The sequence below is a fragment of the Girardinichthys multiradiatus genome, chromosome 20, assembly GCF_021462225.1.
Source record: "Girardinichthys multiradiatus isolate DD_20200921_A chromosome 20, DD_fGirMul_XY1, whole genome shotgun sequence".
Lineage (NCBI taxonomy): Eukaryota > Metazoa > Chordata > Actinopteri > Cyprinodontiformes > Goodeidae > Girardinichthys > Girardinichthys multiradiatus.
This window is the reverse complement of record NC_061812.1, coordinates 50,388,733-50,404,886: the sequence shown is the minus strand read 5'-3', so window position 1 is coordinate 50,404,886 and position 16,154 is coordinate 50,388,733. Positions and strand designations below refer to the sequence as shown.

Sequence of the window (16,154 nt, the reverse complement as noted above, 5' to 3'; positions counted from 1 at the left end):
ACCGTTTTGCTGCTGCCTGCCTGTCTGCACTTGAGTCCCACTCCACCTTTTGAAACTTGTGTAGGTTCTCTTTAAAGGGGGAGACAATTTAAACTCAAACTAATACAGATATATTCTACCCCGCATCTCAAAAGTCGATAAAGGGAGCAGCGACAGGAAGGAACAGGATGAAACCATGGATACCTCTGACCTCCACACAGGAACAGATGGATGAAACAATGTGCTGTGGTGATCTATAGAAAAACTTTATTTAAAACAGAAAACAGACAACCACAGCTGTAAACATGGTTGAAAGAGATCATCCACTCAGGTTCAGTCCAAACCATGAACCTGAAAATGCTTTAAGTTCTCTGGAATCAATACAGAGTCTGCAGACTGGACCAAGAGGTAGCAATTGATCAAGTGTCCTCTCTTGATCCATCAGAACCTTAACTGAGATCTTCTCTCTGATCCAAAGTCAGATTGGATTAATAATCAAAGATGGATTATCAAATTAATCAGACTGATTCAACAGCCATCAGAGGAGTCGGATCAACGGAGCAACGTCTGGTCCTGATACTCTCTGGTTGGTCTGGGACCTGAACTGTCCCTGCTGAGGATACAGAAGACAGTCAGTCAGACAGCTGGACAGAGACAAACAGATGGAGAGAGAGAGACACACAGACAGACCTTTGACTTTAAGCTGAACTGTTTTCCCTCTCAGCAGCTCTCCCTCCGTCCAGATTACACATCTGTACCGTCCACTGTCTCTCTCTGTTGGATATCTCAGAGTCAGACTGAGGTCTCCAGTTTTCAGCAGGTCTTTATTCATCGTTGTTCTGGTTGTGTAGAACTCATGTTGTGTTTCAGGTTGATCAGAACCATTCTCATACACATGAACCTTCCAGTATTTACTGTCGGTCCACACCACTTTAGCATCTTCTGGCAGCAGAGGTGTTGTTGTGAATGGCACCAGGACAGACTCCACCCCCTCCTCCACCTCCACCTGACAACCTGAGAAAACAACAAGGAAGAAGATGAGCTGTAGAGCCAGCAGCAGCTCTTCATCACTTTATTCACTGATTGTGTAGAAATCCAAGGGCCAGAAGCATATGAGAGCAGAGGGTAACAGAAAGATCTTGCAGATGATCAGAGTCTTGATGCTGTTGAGATGTTTAGTTCATGTGCTGCTGCACAGCAGTGTGCTGATTTTCTTGTGAGAAGCAGCTTCTGAGCCTGAAGATTCAGAACCAAACAGCATCACTGGTTCTGACCCAGTTTTTCTGTGGATATGATCTTCAGTGGATCCAGCTGCTGCTGCTCAGACAGACCTCAGATCTGCTGCTTCATCCAAACAAACTTCATCAGTACAGTTGGACCTTGGAATATGAAGCAAGATGAAGCAGATGGGCTAAAGCTTCAGTCCCTAAGAACAGAACCACAGTTTGAAGAGACAAGTCTGTCCTTGTCCATATTCTGGTGGACTTCTGGGGCCTCATGTACAAAGCGTGCTTACGCAAAAAACCTTTGCGGCGCAATTTTTAACCCACAACTCAACATGTACTATAATGAACATTGTGTAAAAGGTTTCATTTTCATTTTTGACCGGCCCGAAAAATGTGCGACAGCCACGTAAACTCTTTCAATCGATAATAATAAACTACAGAGAAATAAAAATCACCTAAATACACTAACACTAATACACTATGACTCCTTTAAGTTTTATTTAATTTGCTGAGCATCAAACCTAATTCTTTTTCTTGAGTTTGAACTTTTATGGTTTAAACATGAGCGATGAAACTGAATCACATTTAGTCTCATACAATAACATAAACCTCAGAATATTATGGAAACAACCCCAACTGTAAAACGTCCTCTGTTTTTGTAAACTGTACAAGGAAATGCTCATCGGTCTGAGAGCTAAGGAGCATAAAATGCATGTGAATCATCCAAGGGACACTTATATTATCACTGAGAATAAAACAATGTCAGATCAGCAGATTAATTGTAAACAAGTCAAGTTGTAGACAGTCACAGATGTGGATAAATAGCTGTGTAAAGTTGCATGTAATTGTGGAACAATGGCAGCTTTGGCTTAGCTATAGGACATGCTCAATGGAAGAAGTCAGAAAGAGCTTGTTTTTCAGATATTGTACTGACCTGCTGGCATATGATGATACTTGGCTTATCAGCCTGTTTAGATGGTCCAGGGCAATTATTTTGGAGCTCTGCACAGAGCTGGTCTCAGCATTACAGAGGGAAACTAGGAGGAACCGCCTCCATTTCTCACAACGCTGCATCTTTAAACTGGAGCTTTTCAGAATAAGGTGACTGACAGGTCGGGTTTTTAATAGTCATCCCTAAGCCAGGCCATCCCAGCCATTTGGCATGGCCTCGTCTTAAGTTTCCCTAAACTGCGGCGATTTCTGAATGCAATCAGAGCTATGAACTGTAGTGATACTGCTACAAGGGCACTATATGTATCTGAATATGCTTTTATCAAAAGAGGTTTAATTCAATATATTGTATGTGCAGCCTATTTGTGTTTTGCAGATGTGACACGATGGCCGCCTCCTCAACTCATAATTCCTTTATACCATACAAATAATTATAATTAATCTAATAATAGTCATGCTGGGAACAAACAAATGATGGCTGGCTTCTAGGTAATTTTCTATTTTCCTGAATCGTTTTAAAGATTTAAGGTACTTCACATAGTGTGTGTGGTGACAGTCTTTCTAATAGAAATATGGGAGGCATATTCACGTCATTATAATGATCAGCATTGAACTATTATTGAGCTTAGTGCAGCTAGACAGCACCGTGTGGATTTGACACAAACATTGTAGAACCTAAGGGGTTCAAGCCAACAAACCTTTTATTTTCAGCCAGGTTTTAGTTGCTGATGTCATTCAAGTAGTTGTTATATTGCTTCAATTCACTGCAAACATCCCTCATGATGTGTAGACACAGTCTCTCTTAGTGTTTTTCCACCGAAAGGAACCGGTTGGTTCTTGGACTGTCACAGCACTGTTGCCATGGTTATTTGGACAAGTGGTGGGTACCTTCTGGTTATTTATACTACTTTGCATATGTATTTATGGGTGGAGACCGGGCAGTCCAAGCACCACGTGCAGCTGCACTTAATTCACCGCAAATTGGGATGTATGAAGGCTATGGTGTGGTGACACGTCTACACACAGTTTTGTACTTTGGAATTTTTGTGTGCGCTGCAAATTTCAAAATTTCTCCCTACTACTACTTTTAGTATGAAAGCTGCATACTCTTTTGTACATGAGGCCCCTGGACTTTAGGCCTCCAAACTGGACCAGACTGTCTTCTGGATTCTTCCAGAACTTCACAGCTATATATCTGGATTTGTCTCCTACTGAAGACCTTTCTACAGATGTGTTCAGAAGGAGAATGTTCTTCCAGCTTGAATTTGAACTTTCATTCCCAGTTAAACCTTCTACTGAAGAGCTACTGTCAAGGTTCTTTGGATCTGGAACTCCAGTCCAAATGGACTTCCAGGCATCAGGTTCTGTGTGTTTGTGACAGAAGCTTGAGGACCAGTTTGTCAGTCAGTTCTTTGGCAGTAGAGGACTTGTTTTAATGAGCAACACTTTGGAAGTAGAACCAAGCCAAGCACGGCCACAGATGTACGAAACTGTGCGTAGACACGTCACCACACACGTAGCCTTCATACATCCTAATTTGCAGTGGATTTGACGTAGCTGCACGTGGCACTTGGACCACCTGGTCCCACCTCTAAATAAATATGCAAAGTAATTTAAATAGCCAGAAGGCAACCATCATGTGTCCACATAACCATGGCAATGGCGCTGTGACAGTCAAAGAACCGGTTCCTTTCTGTGGAAAATTGCTGAGAGAAACTGTGTCTACACAACAAACCAGCCATCGCGTACGGAGCCTGGTTAAGGTTTGTTTCCAACACTTAACTCATAATTACTTATAACTTTTATAGTATAAAGGAATCATGAGCTGAAGAGGCCAACGTGCCATTGCATTTGCGAGACACATTAGTGCACCATTAATATGTTGCACATATATTGAATGAAAATGCCTTATATTCATAAATTCATATTCACATTTACCTAGCTGGTGCCTTTATAGCAGTATGAGTGCAGTCCAAGGCTCTGATTACATTCAGAAATAAGCTCCTCGCTGCAAATGAAAGCCACAGTTTAGGAGAACTTTTTATAATGAGCAACATATGGACCCATATGGCTGGCATGACCCGGCCAAGGAATGACTGTTAAGTACCCGACCTGTCAGTCAGCTCCCTCTGAAAAAGTGCCGGTTGAAAGGACCACAGCGTAGTGAGAACTGGAACTGGCGACACACTGTTCCTCCTGGTTTCCCTCACACTGAGACCAGCTCTGTGCAGAGCTACAAAATAATTGCCCTGGGCAATCTAAACTGGCCAATAAGCCATGCATCATCATGTACCAGCAGGTGAGTACGATCTCTAAATAAAACGCTCCTTACAAAGTCTTCCATCCTCCAGCAGCGCCAAAGCTGACATCATTCAGGAAACAACAGGAAGCATTATTTTTACCTCCGCCTTCCTCCCTCCCTGTTGGATGGAGTAAGGGGGAGTCAGGTTTAGCCTAAACCGGCTCAGTTATGGTGGAGGTGCAAACACGCCCTCCATTTCTGCTACCTGTTCAACCCCTTCTCTTTTCCAATGGTTATAATCAGTCTGACAGAGAGAGGTACCCTCAACCCTTGTGTCTTTTTGTATAACAATGGACACCAGTGGGCTCTAGATGGACAAACTTTATCAGTTTATTATTTTACTTAGTACCCCTACACATAGCCCATTCTAAAATGGCCAAACTAACACTTAGTAGTTTATTCTTACCTCCCCAACAACCCCGCACCATTCCTAACCCGTTGTGAAGTGCCTTGAGACGACATGTGTTGTGAAATGGTGCTATATAAATAAAAACTGAATTGAATTGAATTCCACAGTTACCTGCATCTTTATGCAGCTGTTTATGGACATGTGATTGTCTCCAGCTTATCCTCCTTAGGAATCATCAAACCTGAGTTGTTTGGAATTAATCTGCTGATCCAACACTTTCTTTTTCAGGGAATGAAAATAACCCTTAGATGATTCACATGCATTTTATGCTCCTCAGCGACCAGACGATGAGCATTTACATCGACAGGTGACAAAAACACAGGAAGGTTTAAAGGTTCGGGCCAACTGAGGTTGTTTCCATCATTTTCCGAGGTGTGTTGTGTTATTGTATGAGACTAAATGTAATTCAGTTTGATCACATGGGTTCAAACATATGAAAAACACATCAGGTTTAATGCCCATATAAATTAAAGAAAGCTGAATGGAATCATGTTTCTGTGTATTTCGGTGAGTTTTTGCTCTCTGTAGTTTATTATTGTCAATTGAAAAAATTTGCGTGTCTTTCATTCATTTTTACAGCAGGTCAATAGTTTACGTGGATTTACACACACTTTGTTTTTTTTTTTTAGGAGAATAGAATGGAGGAAAGAAAGAAAGATGAAGAGAATACAAGATATTACCCTGCTTGCTTCTACACCTGCAGAAACGTTGGTATTACCCGCTTTTTTACCGAAAGGTACACTGTACTTATGAATGCAAGATGTATTTAGTGGTGAATCTGGCTCAATATAGAACAATTGTTTATGTGTTAACACCTGAATCTAAACACCTGTGGGTCTGAGTGTGAGCGCGCATGTTGCATACAAGGCTTCTCCATAAAGATATGCAATAGTGAGTGTGAGGAGCCACAGACCCGTCCCCCTGGACCCCGGATTGATACGGAGGAGATCCGAGCCACAGACATCCAAAGGCCCCCCAGCGCACAGAATCCCCAGGAGAACCACCGCCGGGACTACCGTAACCCCCCCAGAGAGGAGCAGGGGAGAGTCCCAGGGAAACTACCCAGCAGCCACAGAGCAGAAGCAGCAGGGAGCTGCAGGGACGAGCCCACAGCCCCTACCGGCAGCCGTCTACACGCGAGCAGATCCAGCCATGGATGCTCCTGCTCCTCAAATGCGCAGGGACCGTCTGCAAATTGCAACACCAGAAAAATATGATGGAGAAATATTCAATAAAGTCGCAAAGGAGAGGTGTATTTTTATTAAAATCATTGTATGTGTGTGTGATCGCACGTTTTCCATTCTACATTTCTTGGATTGGAAATTAGTTCTTAAAAAAATTTGAATTTCCCAAAGACTATAGCCTAAATAGCCAAATATTCAGTAAAATAGGCATAAAATGGTCAATAACTTCACTATAGCATGTTGTGATGCCAACACACTCATAGCACACAGAGAGCACCTCATCTTGATCATACTACAACTCTCATTTTGGGAAATTTTACTTTAATAGATTTTTTGTCATTTTTTTACTCTCAAAATAAGTATAAAATGCTGAATAACTTCACTATAGCATGTTGTAGTGCCATCAAACTCATAACATACAGAGAGCATCTCATCTTGAATCTTTTGAATAAACATAACATTGGCTTTATTGATGCAGACTTGCTTATACTGATAATAACTCTGTATTACAACCAAATAATATTAAACTTTTCCATTACTGCTTAGTCAGTCACTTAACCTGGATGGCATTAAATTGACCTCCGGTAATAAAGTAAAAAACCTTGGTATTATTTTTGACCAGGACATGTCATTTAAATCCCATATTAAACAGGTTTCTAGGATTTCCTTCTTTCATCTCCGGAACATTGCCAAAATTAGAAATATCCTGTCCAGGAGTGACGCTGAAAAACTAGTCCATGCATTTGTTACTTCAAGGCAGGACTATTGTAATTCTTTACTATCAGGATGTCCACAAAATGCAGTTAAAAGCCTTCAGCTGATTCAAAATGCTGCAGCAAGAGTTCTGATGAAAATTAAAAAGAGAGATCATATTTCTCCTATTTTAGCTTCCCTTCATTGGCTCCCTGTTAAATCCAGAATAGAATTTAGAATTCCTCCTCCGACTGTGGCTCAGTAGGAAGAGTAATTGTCTTGCAATCAGAAGGTTGTGGGTTTGATTCCAGCTTTCTCCTGCCATATATCGATGTGCCCCTGGTCAAGGCACTTAACCTCAAGTTGCCTACCAATCTGCATATCAGTGAATGTGTGAGCGTTAGTGAGTGCAATTGGGTGAATGTGGCTCTTGTGTAAAGTGCTTTGAGTGGTCTGTATGACTGGAAAGGCGCTAAATAAGTTCAGTCCATTTACTATATAAAGCCCTTAATGATCTAGCTCCATCATACATCAGAGATCTGATGGTGCCATATGTTCCTAACAGAGCACTTCGTTCTCAGACTGCAGGATTACTGGTGGTTCCTAGATTCTCTAGAAGTAGAATGGGAGGCAGATGCTTTAGTTATCAGGCTCCTCTCCTGTGGAACCAGCTCCCAGTTTTAGTCTGTGAGGCAGACACCCTGTCTACTTTTAAGGCTAGGCTTCAAACTTTCCTTTTTGATAAAGCTTATGGTTAGAGTGGCTTAGGTTATCCTGAGCTACAATACAGACTAAAAGATTGGACACACCTTCTCATTCAAAGAGTTTTCTTTATTTTCATGACTATGAATATTGTAGCTTCACACTGAAGGCATCAAAACTATGAATTAACACATGTGGAATTATATACTGAACAAAAAAGTGTGAAACAACTGAAAATATGTCTTATATTCTAGGTTCTTCAAAGTAACCACCTTTTGCTTTGATTACTGCTCCGCACACTCTTCGCATTCTGTTGATGAGCTTCAAGAGGTAGTCACCTGAAATGGTTTTCACTTCACAGGTGTGCCCTGTCAGGTTTAATAAGTGGGATTTCAAGCCTTATAAATGGGGTTGGGACCATCAGTTGTGTTGTGCAGGAGGTGGATACAGTACACAGCTGATAGTCCTACTGAAAAGACTGTTAGAATTTATATTATGGCAAGAAAAAAGCAGCTAAGTAAAGAAAAACAAGTGGCCATCATTACTTTAAGAAATGAAGGTCAGTCAGTCCGAACAATTGGGAAGACTTTGAAAGTGTCCCCAAGTGCAGTCGCAAAAACCATCAAGCGCTACAAAGAAACTGGCTCACATGAGGACCGCCCCAGGAAAGGAAGACCAAGAGTCACCTCTGCTGCGGACGATAAGTTCATCCGAGTCACCAGCCTCAGAAATCGCAGGCTAACATCAGCTCAGATTAGAGAACAGATCAATGCCACACAGAGTTCTAGCAGCAGACACATCTCTGGAACAACTGTTAAGAGGAGACTGTGTGAATCAGGCCTTCATGGTCAAATAGCTGCTAGGAAACCACTGCTGAGGACAGGCAACAAGCAGAAGAGACTTGTTTGGGCTAAAGAACACAAGGAATGGACATAAGACCAGTGGAAATCTGTGCTTTGTTCTGATGGGTCCAAGTTCGAGATCTTAGGTTTCAACCACCGTGTCTTTGTGCGGCGCAGAAGAGGTGAACGGATGGAATCTACATGCCTGGTTCCCACCGTGAAGCATGGAGGAGGAGGTGTGATGGTGTGGGGTGCTTTGATGGTGACACTGTTGGGGATTTATTCAAAATTGAAGGCATACTGAACCAGCATGGCTACCACAGCATCTTGCAGTGGCATGCTATTCCATCCGGTTTGCGTTTAGTTGGACCATCATTTATTTTTCAACAGGACAATGACCCCAAACACACCTCCAGGCTGTGTAAGGGCTATTTGACCAAGAAGGAGAGTGATGGGGTGCTGCGCCAGATGATCTGGCCTGCACAGTCACCGGACCTGAACCCAATCGAGCTGGACCGCAGAATGAAGGCAAAAGGGCCAACAAGTGCTAAGCATCTCTGGGAACTCCTTCAAGACTGTTGGAAAACCATTTCAGGTGACTACCTCTTGAAGCTCATCAACAGAATGCCAAGAGTGTGTGGAGCAGTAATCAAAGCAAAAGGTGGCTACTTTGAAGAACCTAGAATATAAGACATATTTTCAGTTGTTTCACACTTTTTTGTTCAGTATATAATTCCACATGTGTTAATTCATAGTTTTGATGCCTTCAGTGTGAAGCTACAATATTCATAGTCATGAAAATAAAGACCACTCTTTGAATGAGAAGGTGTGTCCAAACTTTTGATCTGTACTGTATCTCTGTAGTTATGCTGCTATAGGCTTAGGCTGCTGGAGGACATAATGACCACTTTCACCCTCTTCGCTACATTCTCACACTACTCTCCAATTTTGCATTATTTGCTGTTATTTCAGCTTTTAACTTCTGTTCTGTCTCTTTTCTCTTCCTGAAGCTACACCTGGCCTGACTCTGTGTCTACCTGTGACACCTTCCTGGAGAGGGGCATCGTCCAAGCTTCTGCTGGGAACAACTTAATGCTCACCTTCTACAGATGATCCACATGGCCCTGTCTCTTAGTGTTTAACCCTTTCTCTCTCCTAGACATGGCAACTGACTGATGTTTTACTGTGACTAACTCTATGTGCTCTCTTTCAGACTCTAACCTTGAAAACTGGCTCAGAGTTAATCTGTTCTTTCTTTGTAGGTGAAACAACTAAAGGAGCTACATCCATTAACATTTACTTTTCCTTCCCATAGAAAGTACTCCTGGATCAGTCCTTCTTTGTTCTCTTTGTGTCTCTGCTCTGTTCTGTCACACCCCCAGTCGGTTGTGGCAGATGGCCGCTCACTCTGAACCTGGTTCTGGTTCTGTTGGAGGTTTCTTCCTGTTAAAAGGGAGTTTTTCCTCTCCACTGTCGCTACATACATGCTCAGTATGAGGGATTGCTGCAAAGTCAACGCCATTGACTGTCCACTGTCTCTACATGCTCATCCAGGAGGAGTGAATGCTGCAAGTCACTGACTGGATGCAATCTGCTGGGTTTCCTTATACAGAAAAACTTTTTATCCAATTTGAATAAATAACTGAATCTGACTGCACTGTTCAATAGTTAGGACTAATTGGAATGTATGAACCTGACTGTTGTGAAGTGCCTTGAGACGACATGTGTTGTGAATTGGCGCTACATAAATAAACTGAATTTAATTAAATTAAATAAAGAGGGGTATGATTGCAGGTCTGTATAGCATCAGCTACAGGCTCCTTAGTTGCTGCGCAGACCAACTGTGTGGAATCATGGGATACATGTTCAATATGAGCCTCAAGGTGGGTAAAGTACCACAGTTGTGGAAAGTCTCGTGTGTGGTACCAGTCCCTAAGAACACACATCCAAAGGACTTCGGCCGCTACAGGCCGGTAGCACTGACCTCAAACACCTTCATTCCCCTGGTGAGGTCTTCATTGGTTCCGCTGCAGTTCATCCACCTCCTGCACCGAGCTCCGACCCACCTGGAGAAGCCTGGAAGCTCTGGGAGGATCATTTTCTTTTATTCCTCCTGTGCTTTTAATACCACCCACCCTGGACTTCTAAGGGATAGGTTGGTGTGGTCAGGCGTGGACCATTATCTGTCAAAGTGGATACTGGACTACCTCACTGGCGGCCCACAGTATGCAAGGAGCAGTCTCTAAGAATTTTTTGAGTGCTAGGGAGCTCCTGAAAACCTATTTTGATTCTGTGGTGCCATCTGCCATCTTCTATAGTGTAGTATGTCTACAGCTGAGTGAAAGCAGGTTAGATAAGCCTTATCACTGCTCCCAACAAACTCAAGTCTTTACAACCCTGCTGTTATTGTAAAGATTTTCCATTCATTTTAAATACTCTGCTGTTGTTTTTATGTAAAAATATACATGCATATGTTGTACAAAATTATTCTACTCAGTTGCATGTTTCATTTTATCTGGGGATGCTATTTTTAATAACTGTAGAGTATTATTTTCTTATGTTGTAAATTTGTCCTTACTGTAGAGACTATTATTCTTATTTGTTATTTTTATATTTCTTACATGAGTGTGAATCTGCATGCTTCCATTTACCTTTCACTTTGCCACTGATACCAGAATTTACCCACTGTGGGACAATAAAGGATATTTCTATTTTATCATGTGAAGTTAGTGGGACATGCTGCAAATCTTGGTTTAATGTTGGTTCTGCTGATTTCAGGACAAATGTTCCTGTACTGAAACCAGCAGTTCTGGTTACATGCTGCAGGAACGTAAATGCTGATGTTTCTCTTCTGATCTGTCTGTTGGTTCTGAACACAAACCTGTGTCTCCACCAGTGGAAATGGTCCAGAGTCAAAGCGTTCAGCTGGTTCTTCAGTCCCACCAATGCTTCCATTTTCTGGACTGAACCTCTGTTCCCTACATGGGTTACTCATCTTCAATCATTCTAATGTGTTGCTATGGAAACATGCTGCACTCGTTACAGCACATTTACGTTGACTCTGAAACTCAAACATTTCACTTTCACCTTCTAATGAGCCTCTGGTCACTATTGATCACAATTAATCAGATGATAGGAAAAATACAACTACATCAAATTCAAACCACTGACCTTTGACCTGGAGACCAACTTGTTTCATCATCAGGATGTCTTGCTCCCTGCTGTAGATACTGCAGGTGTAGATGTTACTGTCTCCATCTGTGAGGTATTTCAGAGTCAAACTGAGGTCACCAGTTCTCAGCAGGTCTTCATTCATCTTGGTTCTGTTTCTGTAAAACTGGTCCTGTTCTATAGGCTGATCAGAACCGTTCTCATACACATGGACTTTCATATACCCAACCATCCACTCCACTTTAGCATTTTCAGGCAGTTGAACTGTAGTTCTGCAGGGCAGCAGGACAGACTCCACCTCTGAGTCCACTTCCACCTGTGGGACTGAGAGGACAACAAAGAACAAGATGAATTGGACAGACAGCAGCAGCAGCTCTGAGGACATTTTCTTTGCCTGGATGAGGGTCCAACATGTTGGACTGATTCCAAAGTGGAACAATCAGAAGAAATGAAGCAACACCTCAGATCATGCTGTCCCCTAATTTGATTCCTGACATGCTGAGGAAGGAATATCCAGTTGAAATGAGGCCTGTTAGTTCCCTGCATGGAAAACAGGGTTCTAGTTCTGTCTCATTGTCAAAGGACATGATGACCTCCTTTTCAGTCCACATGAACATGAAGCTCTCTAAGTATTTTTCCACTGAAGGAACTCCCGTTCTTGAACCGATTCGGTTCGGGTGCCTTTGAACTTTGGTGTTTTGTTTAGCACTGACGCACATTTCTGCCAGTTTTGGAAACCAAGCATGAGTCATCAACAGTGGGCGTTACTCAACATGGGGTAAAACTTGGAAGCAAGGCAGCAGAACTTGTTGAGCTGTGCAGTGTACCTTCTAATGCAAAAAGAGAAAAAAGAGAAAGTGAGTCCATGCAAGAGCAATGGAATGAACAATGTTTTTATTTGCACATGTTCCGCATCCACCAGTGCAACGGAAACAAGTAGTAATACAATGAGTGTTTAGTGTGTTTTTGAAAAGTAATGTTTATATGGTATGTTCTCCGTTTTCGCTGCCATTCTTGTTGTTTCTATTATTTTTTTACTTTCTTTCTTATTGTTTTATTGCTTTTTAAGAAAACAACAAACATTAATGAAGACATGAGAAACATGACACCCCTATAACAGGAAAAACAAAAACAAAAAAACAAATCTAAATCTGACATGAAAAAATTTGAATTACAAATACAGTGGGGAGAACAAGTATTTGATACACGGACGATTTTGCAGGTTTTCCCACATGCAAAGCATGTTGACGTCTTAAATTGCATCATAGATACTCTTCACATGTGAATGTGAAGTCTAGAAAATCACGTTGTGTGATTTTTAGGTAATTAATTAGCATTTTATTGCATGATATAAGTATTTGATCACCTAACAACCAGTAAGAATCCTGGGTCTCATACGCCTGTTAGTTCTTCTTTAAGAAGCCTTGCGGTTCTCCAATCATTGCCTGTATTAACTGCACCTGTTTGAACTCGTTATCTGTATAAAAGACACTTGGATGACTTTAAATTTTCTGCTTCTAAATTCAGACAACACAGAAGTTGTCGTCTTTGGACTGGAATCTTTGAAAAAGAAACTGCTTAGTCAATCACTTAACCTGGATGGCATTAAATTGACCTCCAGTAATAAAGTAAAAAACCTTGGTGTTATTTTTGACCAGGACATGTCATTTAAATCCCATATTAAACAGGTTTCTAGGATTTCCTTCTTTCATCTTCGGAACATTGCCAAAATTAGAAATATCCTGTCCAGGAGTGATGCTGAAAAACTAGTCCATGCATTTGTTACTTCAAGGCTGGACTATTGTAATTCTTTACTATCAGAATGTCAACAATATGCAGTTAAAAACCTTCAGCTGATTCAAAATGCTGCAGCAAGAGCTCTGATGAAAATTAAAAAGAGAGATCATATTTCTCCTATTTTAGCTTCCCTTCATTGGCTCCCTTTTAAATCCAGAATAGAATTTAAAATTCTCCTCCTCACATATAAAGCCCTTAATGATCTAGCTCCATCATACATCAGAGATCTGATTGGTCCATATGTTCCTAACAGGGCATTTTGTTCTCAGACTGCAGGTTTACTGGTGGTTCCTAGAGTCTCTAGAAGTAGAATGAGAGGCAGATCCTTTAGTTTTCAGGCTCCTCTCCTGTGGAACCAGCTCCCAGTTTTAGTCCGTGAGGCAGACACCCTGTCTATTTTTAAGGCTAGGCTTAAAACTTTCCTTTTTGATAAAACTTATAGTTAGAGTGGCTTAGGTTATCCTGAGCTATCTCTGTAGTTATGCTGCTATAGGCTTAGGCTGCTGGAAGACATAATGACCACTTTTACTCTCTCCGCTACATTCTCTTGCTACTCTCCAATGGTGCATTTTTTGTTGTTATTTCAGCTTTTGACCATGTGTTCTCTATGTTTTTCTCTTTCTAAAAGCTACATCTTACCTGGCTCTGTGTTTAACTGTGGCACCTTACTGGAGGGGGGTATCGTCGGAGCTACTGCTAATAGGGTGTTTTCCTCTCCACTGTCGCTACATGCATGCTCAGTATGAGAGATTGCAGCAAGGTCCATGCAAGCGACTGTCCACTGTCTCTACATGCTCATCCAGGAGGAGTGACTGCTACAAGTCACTGACATGATGCAATCTGCTGGGTTTCCTTAGATAGAAAACGTTTAACCAATTTGAATAATAAACCTAATCTGACTGCAGTGTTTCATAGTTAGGATTAATTGGAATGTATGGTAATGTAATGATTTGATTGAATTGATTTTGTAAAGTGCCTTCAAACGGCATGTGTTGTGAATTAGCGCTATATAAATAAAACTGAATTGAATTCAACCTTCAGTGTAGAAGCTTCTCGCTCTGACAACCTGACTGGGTTCTGGAAGTGTGGATAAAAATATTTAAGAGAATGATTCTGATCCCAGATTACAGTTATAAAGCAGAACATTGAGATGTTGAGATGTGGTTCTGCAAGTGTGCAGACATACAGAACCTTTCAGCACATAGCTGACAGGAAAACTAGCAGAAAGGTGAGAAGAGCTGAAGCCTCCAGACCTCTGAGGCATTGTTCTGCTGGATTCTGATACAATCAAGGTTTCTGATGATGGTCAGGGGTGAAATGTTCCTGAAACAGAACCAGAACCAGCTTCCTGTTGGAAGTCCAACTAGTTAGAGAAAAGATGGAACCTGTCCTGATCCAAACGATTCCTTTGGAAGAACCAGTCAGACACTGGGCCTGATTTCGTCTGCTATTTTGTGAAGTTAGTGAGAAAGGCTGCAAATCTTGATTTGATGTTAGTTCTGCTGATTTCAGGACAAATGTTCCTGTCAGATGTGAAACCAGCAGTTCTGGTTCCATACTGCAGGAACGTATTTGCTGATGTTTCTCTTCTGATCCGTCTGTCGGTTCTGAACACAAACCTGTTTCTCCACCAGTGAAAATGGTCCAGAGTCAAAGCATTCAGCTGCTTCTTCAGTCCCACCAATGCTTCCATTGATCAGATTAGTGTTTGTCAGGAGAAGTGATGAAATCTTGGATCTGAAAACTGGTCCCTGTCTGGACTGGACCTCTGTCTCCTGCACTGGTTACTCATCTTCACTCATTCTAATGTGTTGCCATGGAAACATGCTGCACTCATTACATCACATTTACGTTGACTCTGAAACTCAAATATTTCACTTTCACCTACTAATGAGCCTCTGGTCACTATTGATCACAATTAATCAGATGATAGGAAAAATACAACAACATCAGATTAAACCACTGACCTTTGACCTGGAGACCAACTTGTTTCATCATCAGGATGTCTCTCTCCCTGCTGTAGACACTGCAGGTGTAGATGTTACTGTCTCCATCTGTGAGGTGTTTAAGAGTCAGACTGAGGTCTCCAGTTCTCAGCAGGTCTTCATTCATCTTGGTTCTGTTTCTGTAAAACTGGTCCTGTTCTTCAGGCTGATCAGAACCATTCTCATACACATGGACCTTCCTGTCTCTGCTGTCCCTCCACTCCACTTTAGCATCTTCTAGCAGGTGAACTATGGTTCTGCTGGGAAGCAAGACAGACTCCACATCTGAATCCACCTCCACCTGTTGTGGGACTGAGAGGACAACAAGAGACAAGATGAGTTGGGCGGACTGACAGTAGCAGCAGTTCTGAGGACATTTTCTTTGACTGGATAAAGGTCAAACATGTTGGACTGATTCCAGTCTGAAATGTGTCCCATATCTCTACTAAACAGAAACAGTGTTGTCTTTGCTGTGTGTCCAATCAGCAGCAGAACTGACAGTTGGTGAGAAAGTGCTCAGTGTGAACAGGAGACCCGGCAGAAATCTGCAGACTGACTCAACCAGCATTTAACACCATGTTCAAGCTGCTGCTGCAGTTCTTCACAGCTTCAACATGTTGATCAAATGTCATCATCTAGCTCCTGGTTCCCTTACACTGCCAGAATGACAAGGACAGGTCCAACTGGGGACCAGAAGCACTCATACTCTCAGTTGGAACCGTTTTAAGATGCTCAATCTTTTCAAAGTGGACAAATCAGAAGACATTAGACAACACTTTAGATCTTCCTGTCCCTTAGTTTGATTCCTGACATGTTGGGGTAGGACAATCCTGTTGAAATGTGGGCTGTTAGTTCACTGCAGGGGAAACAGGGTTCTGATTCTGTCTCATTGTCAGATGACATTATGACATCC

General features: G+C 41.9%; 1 protein-coding gene across 1 annotated transcript in view; it reads right to left on the bottom strand.

Annotated features, from left to right (window-relative positions):
* Positions 1-244: 244 nt before the first annotated feature.
* Positions 245-16,154, bottom strand: part of LOC124856552 — a 33,498-nt gene continuing 17,588 nt past the window's right edge. The window contains exons 6-9 of the mRNA XM_047347088.1: positions 15,224-15,553; positions 11,460-11,783; positions 670-993; positions 245-592 (exon numbers count right to left, since the gene is read on the bottom strand). Coding sequence (XP_047203044.1) covers positions 498-592; positions 670-993; positions 11,460-11,783; positions 15,224-15,553 — 1,073 coding nt within the window. The 3' untranslated portion in view covers positions 245-497. The remainder of the gene's footprint in view (positions 593-669; positions 994-11,459; positions 11,784-15,223; positions 15,554-16,154) is intronic.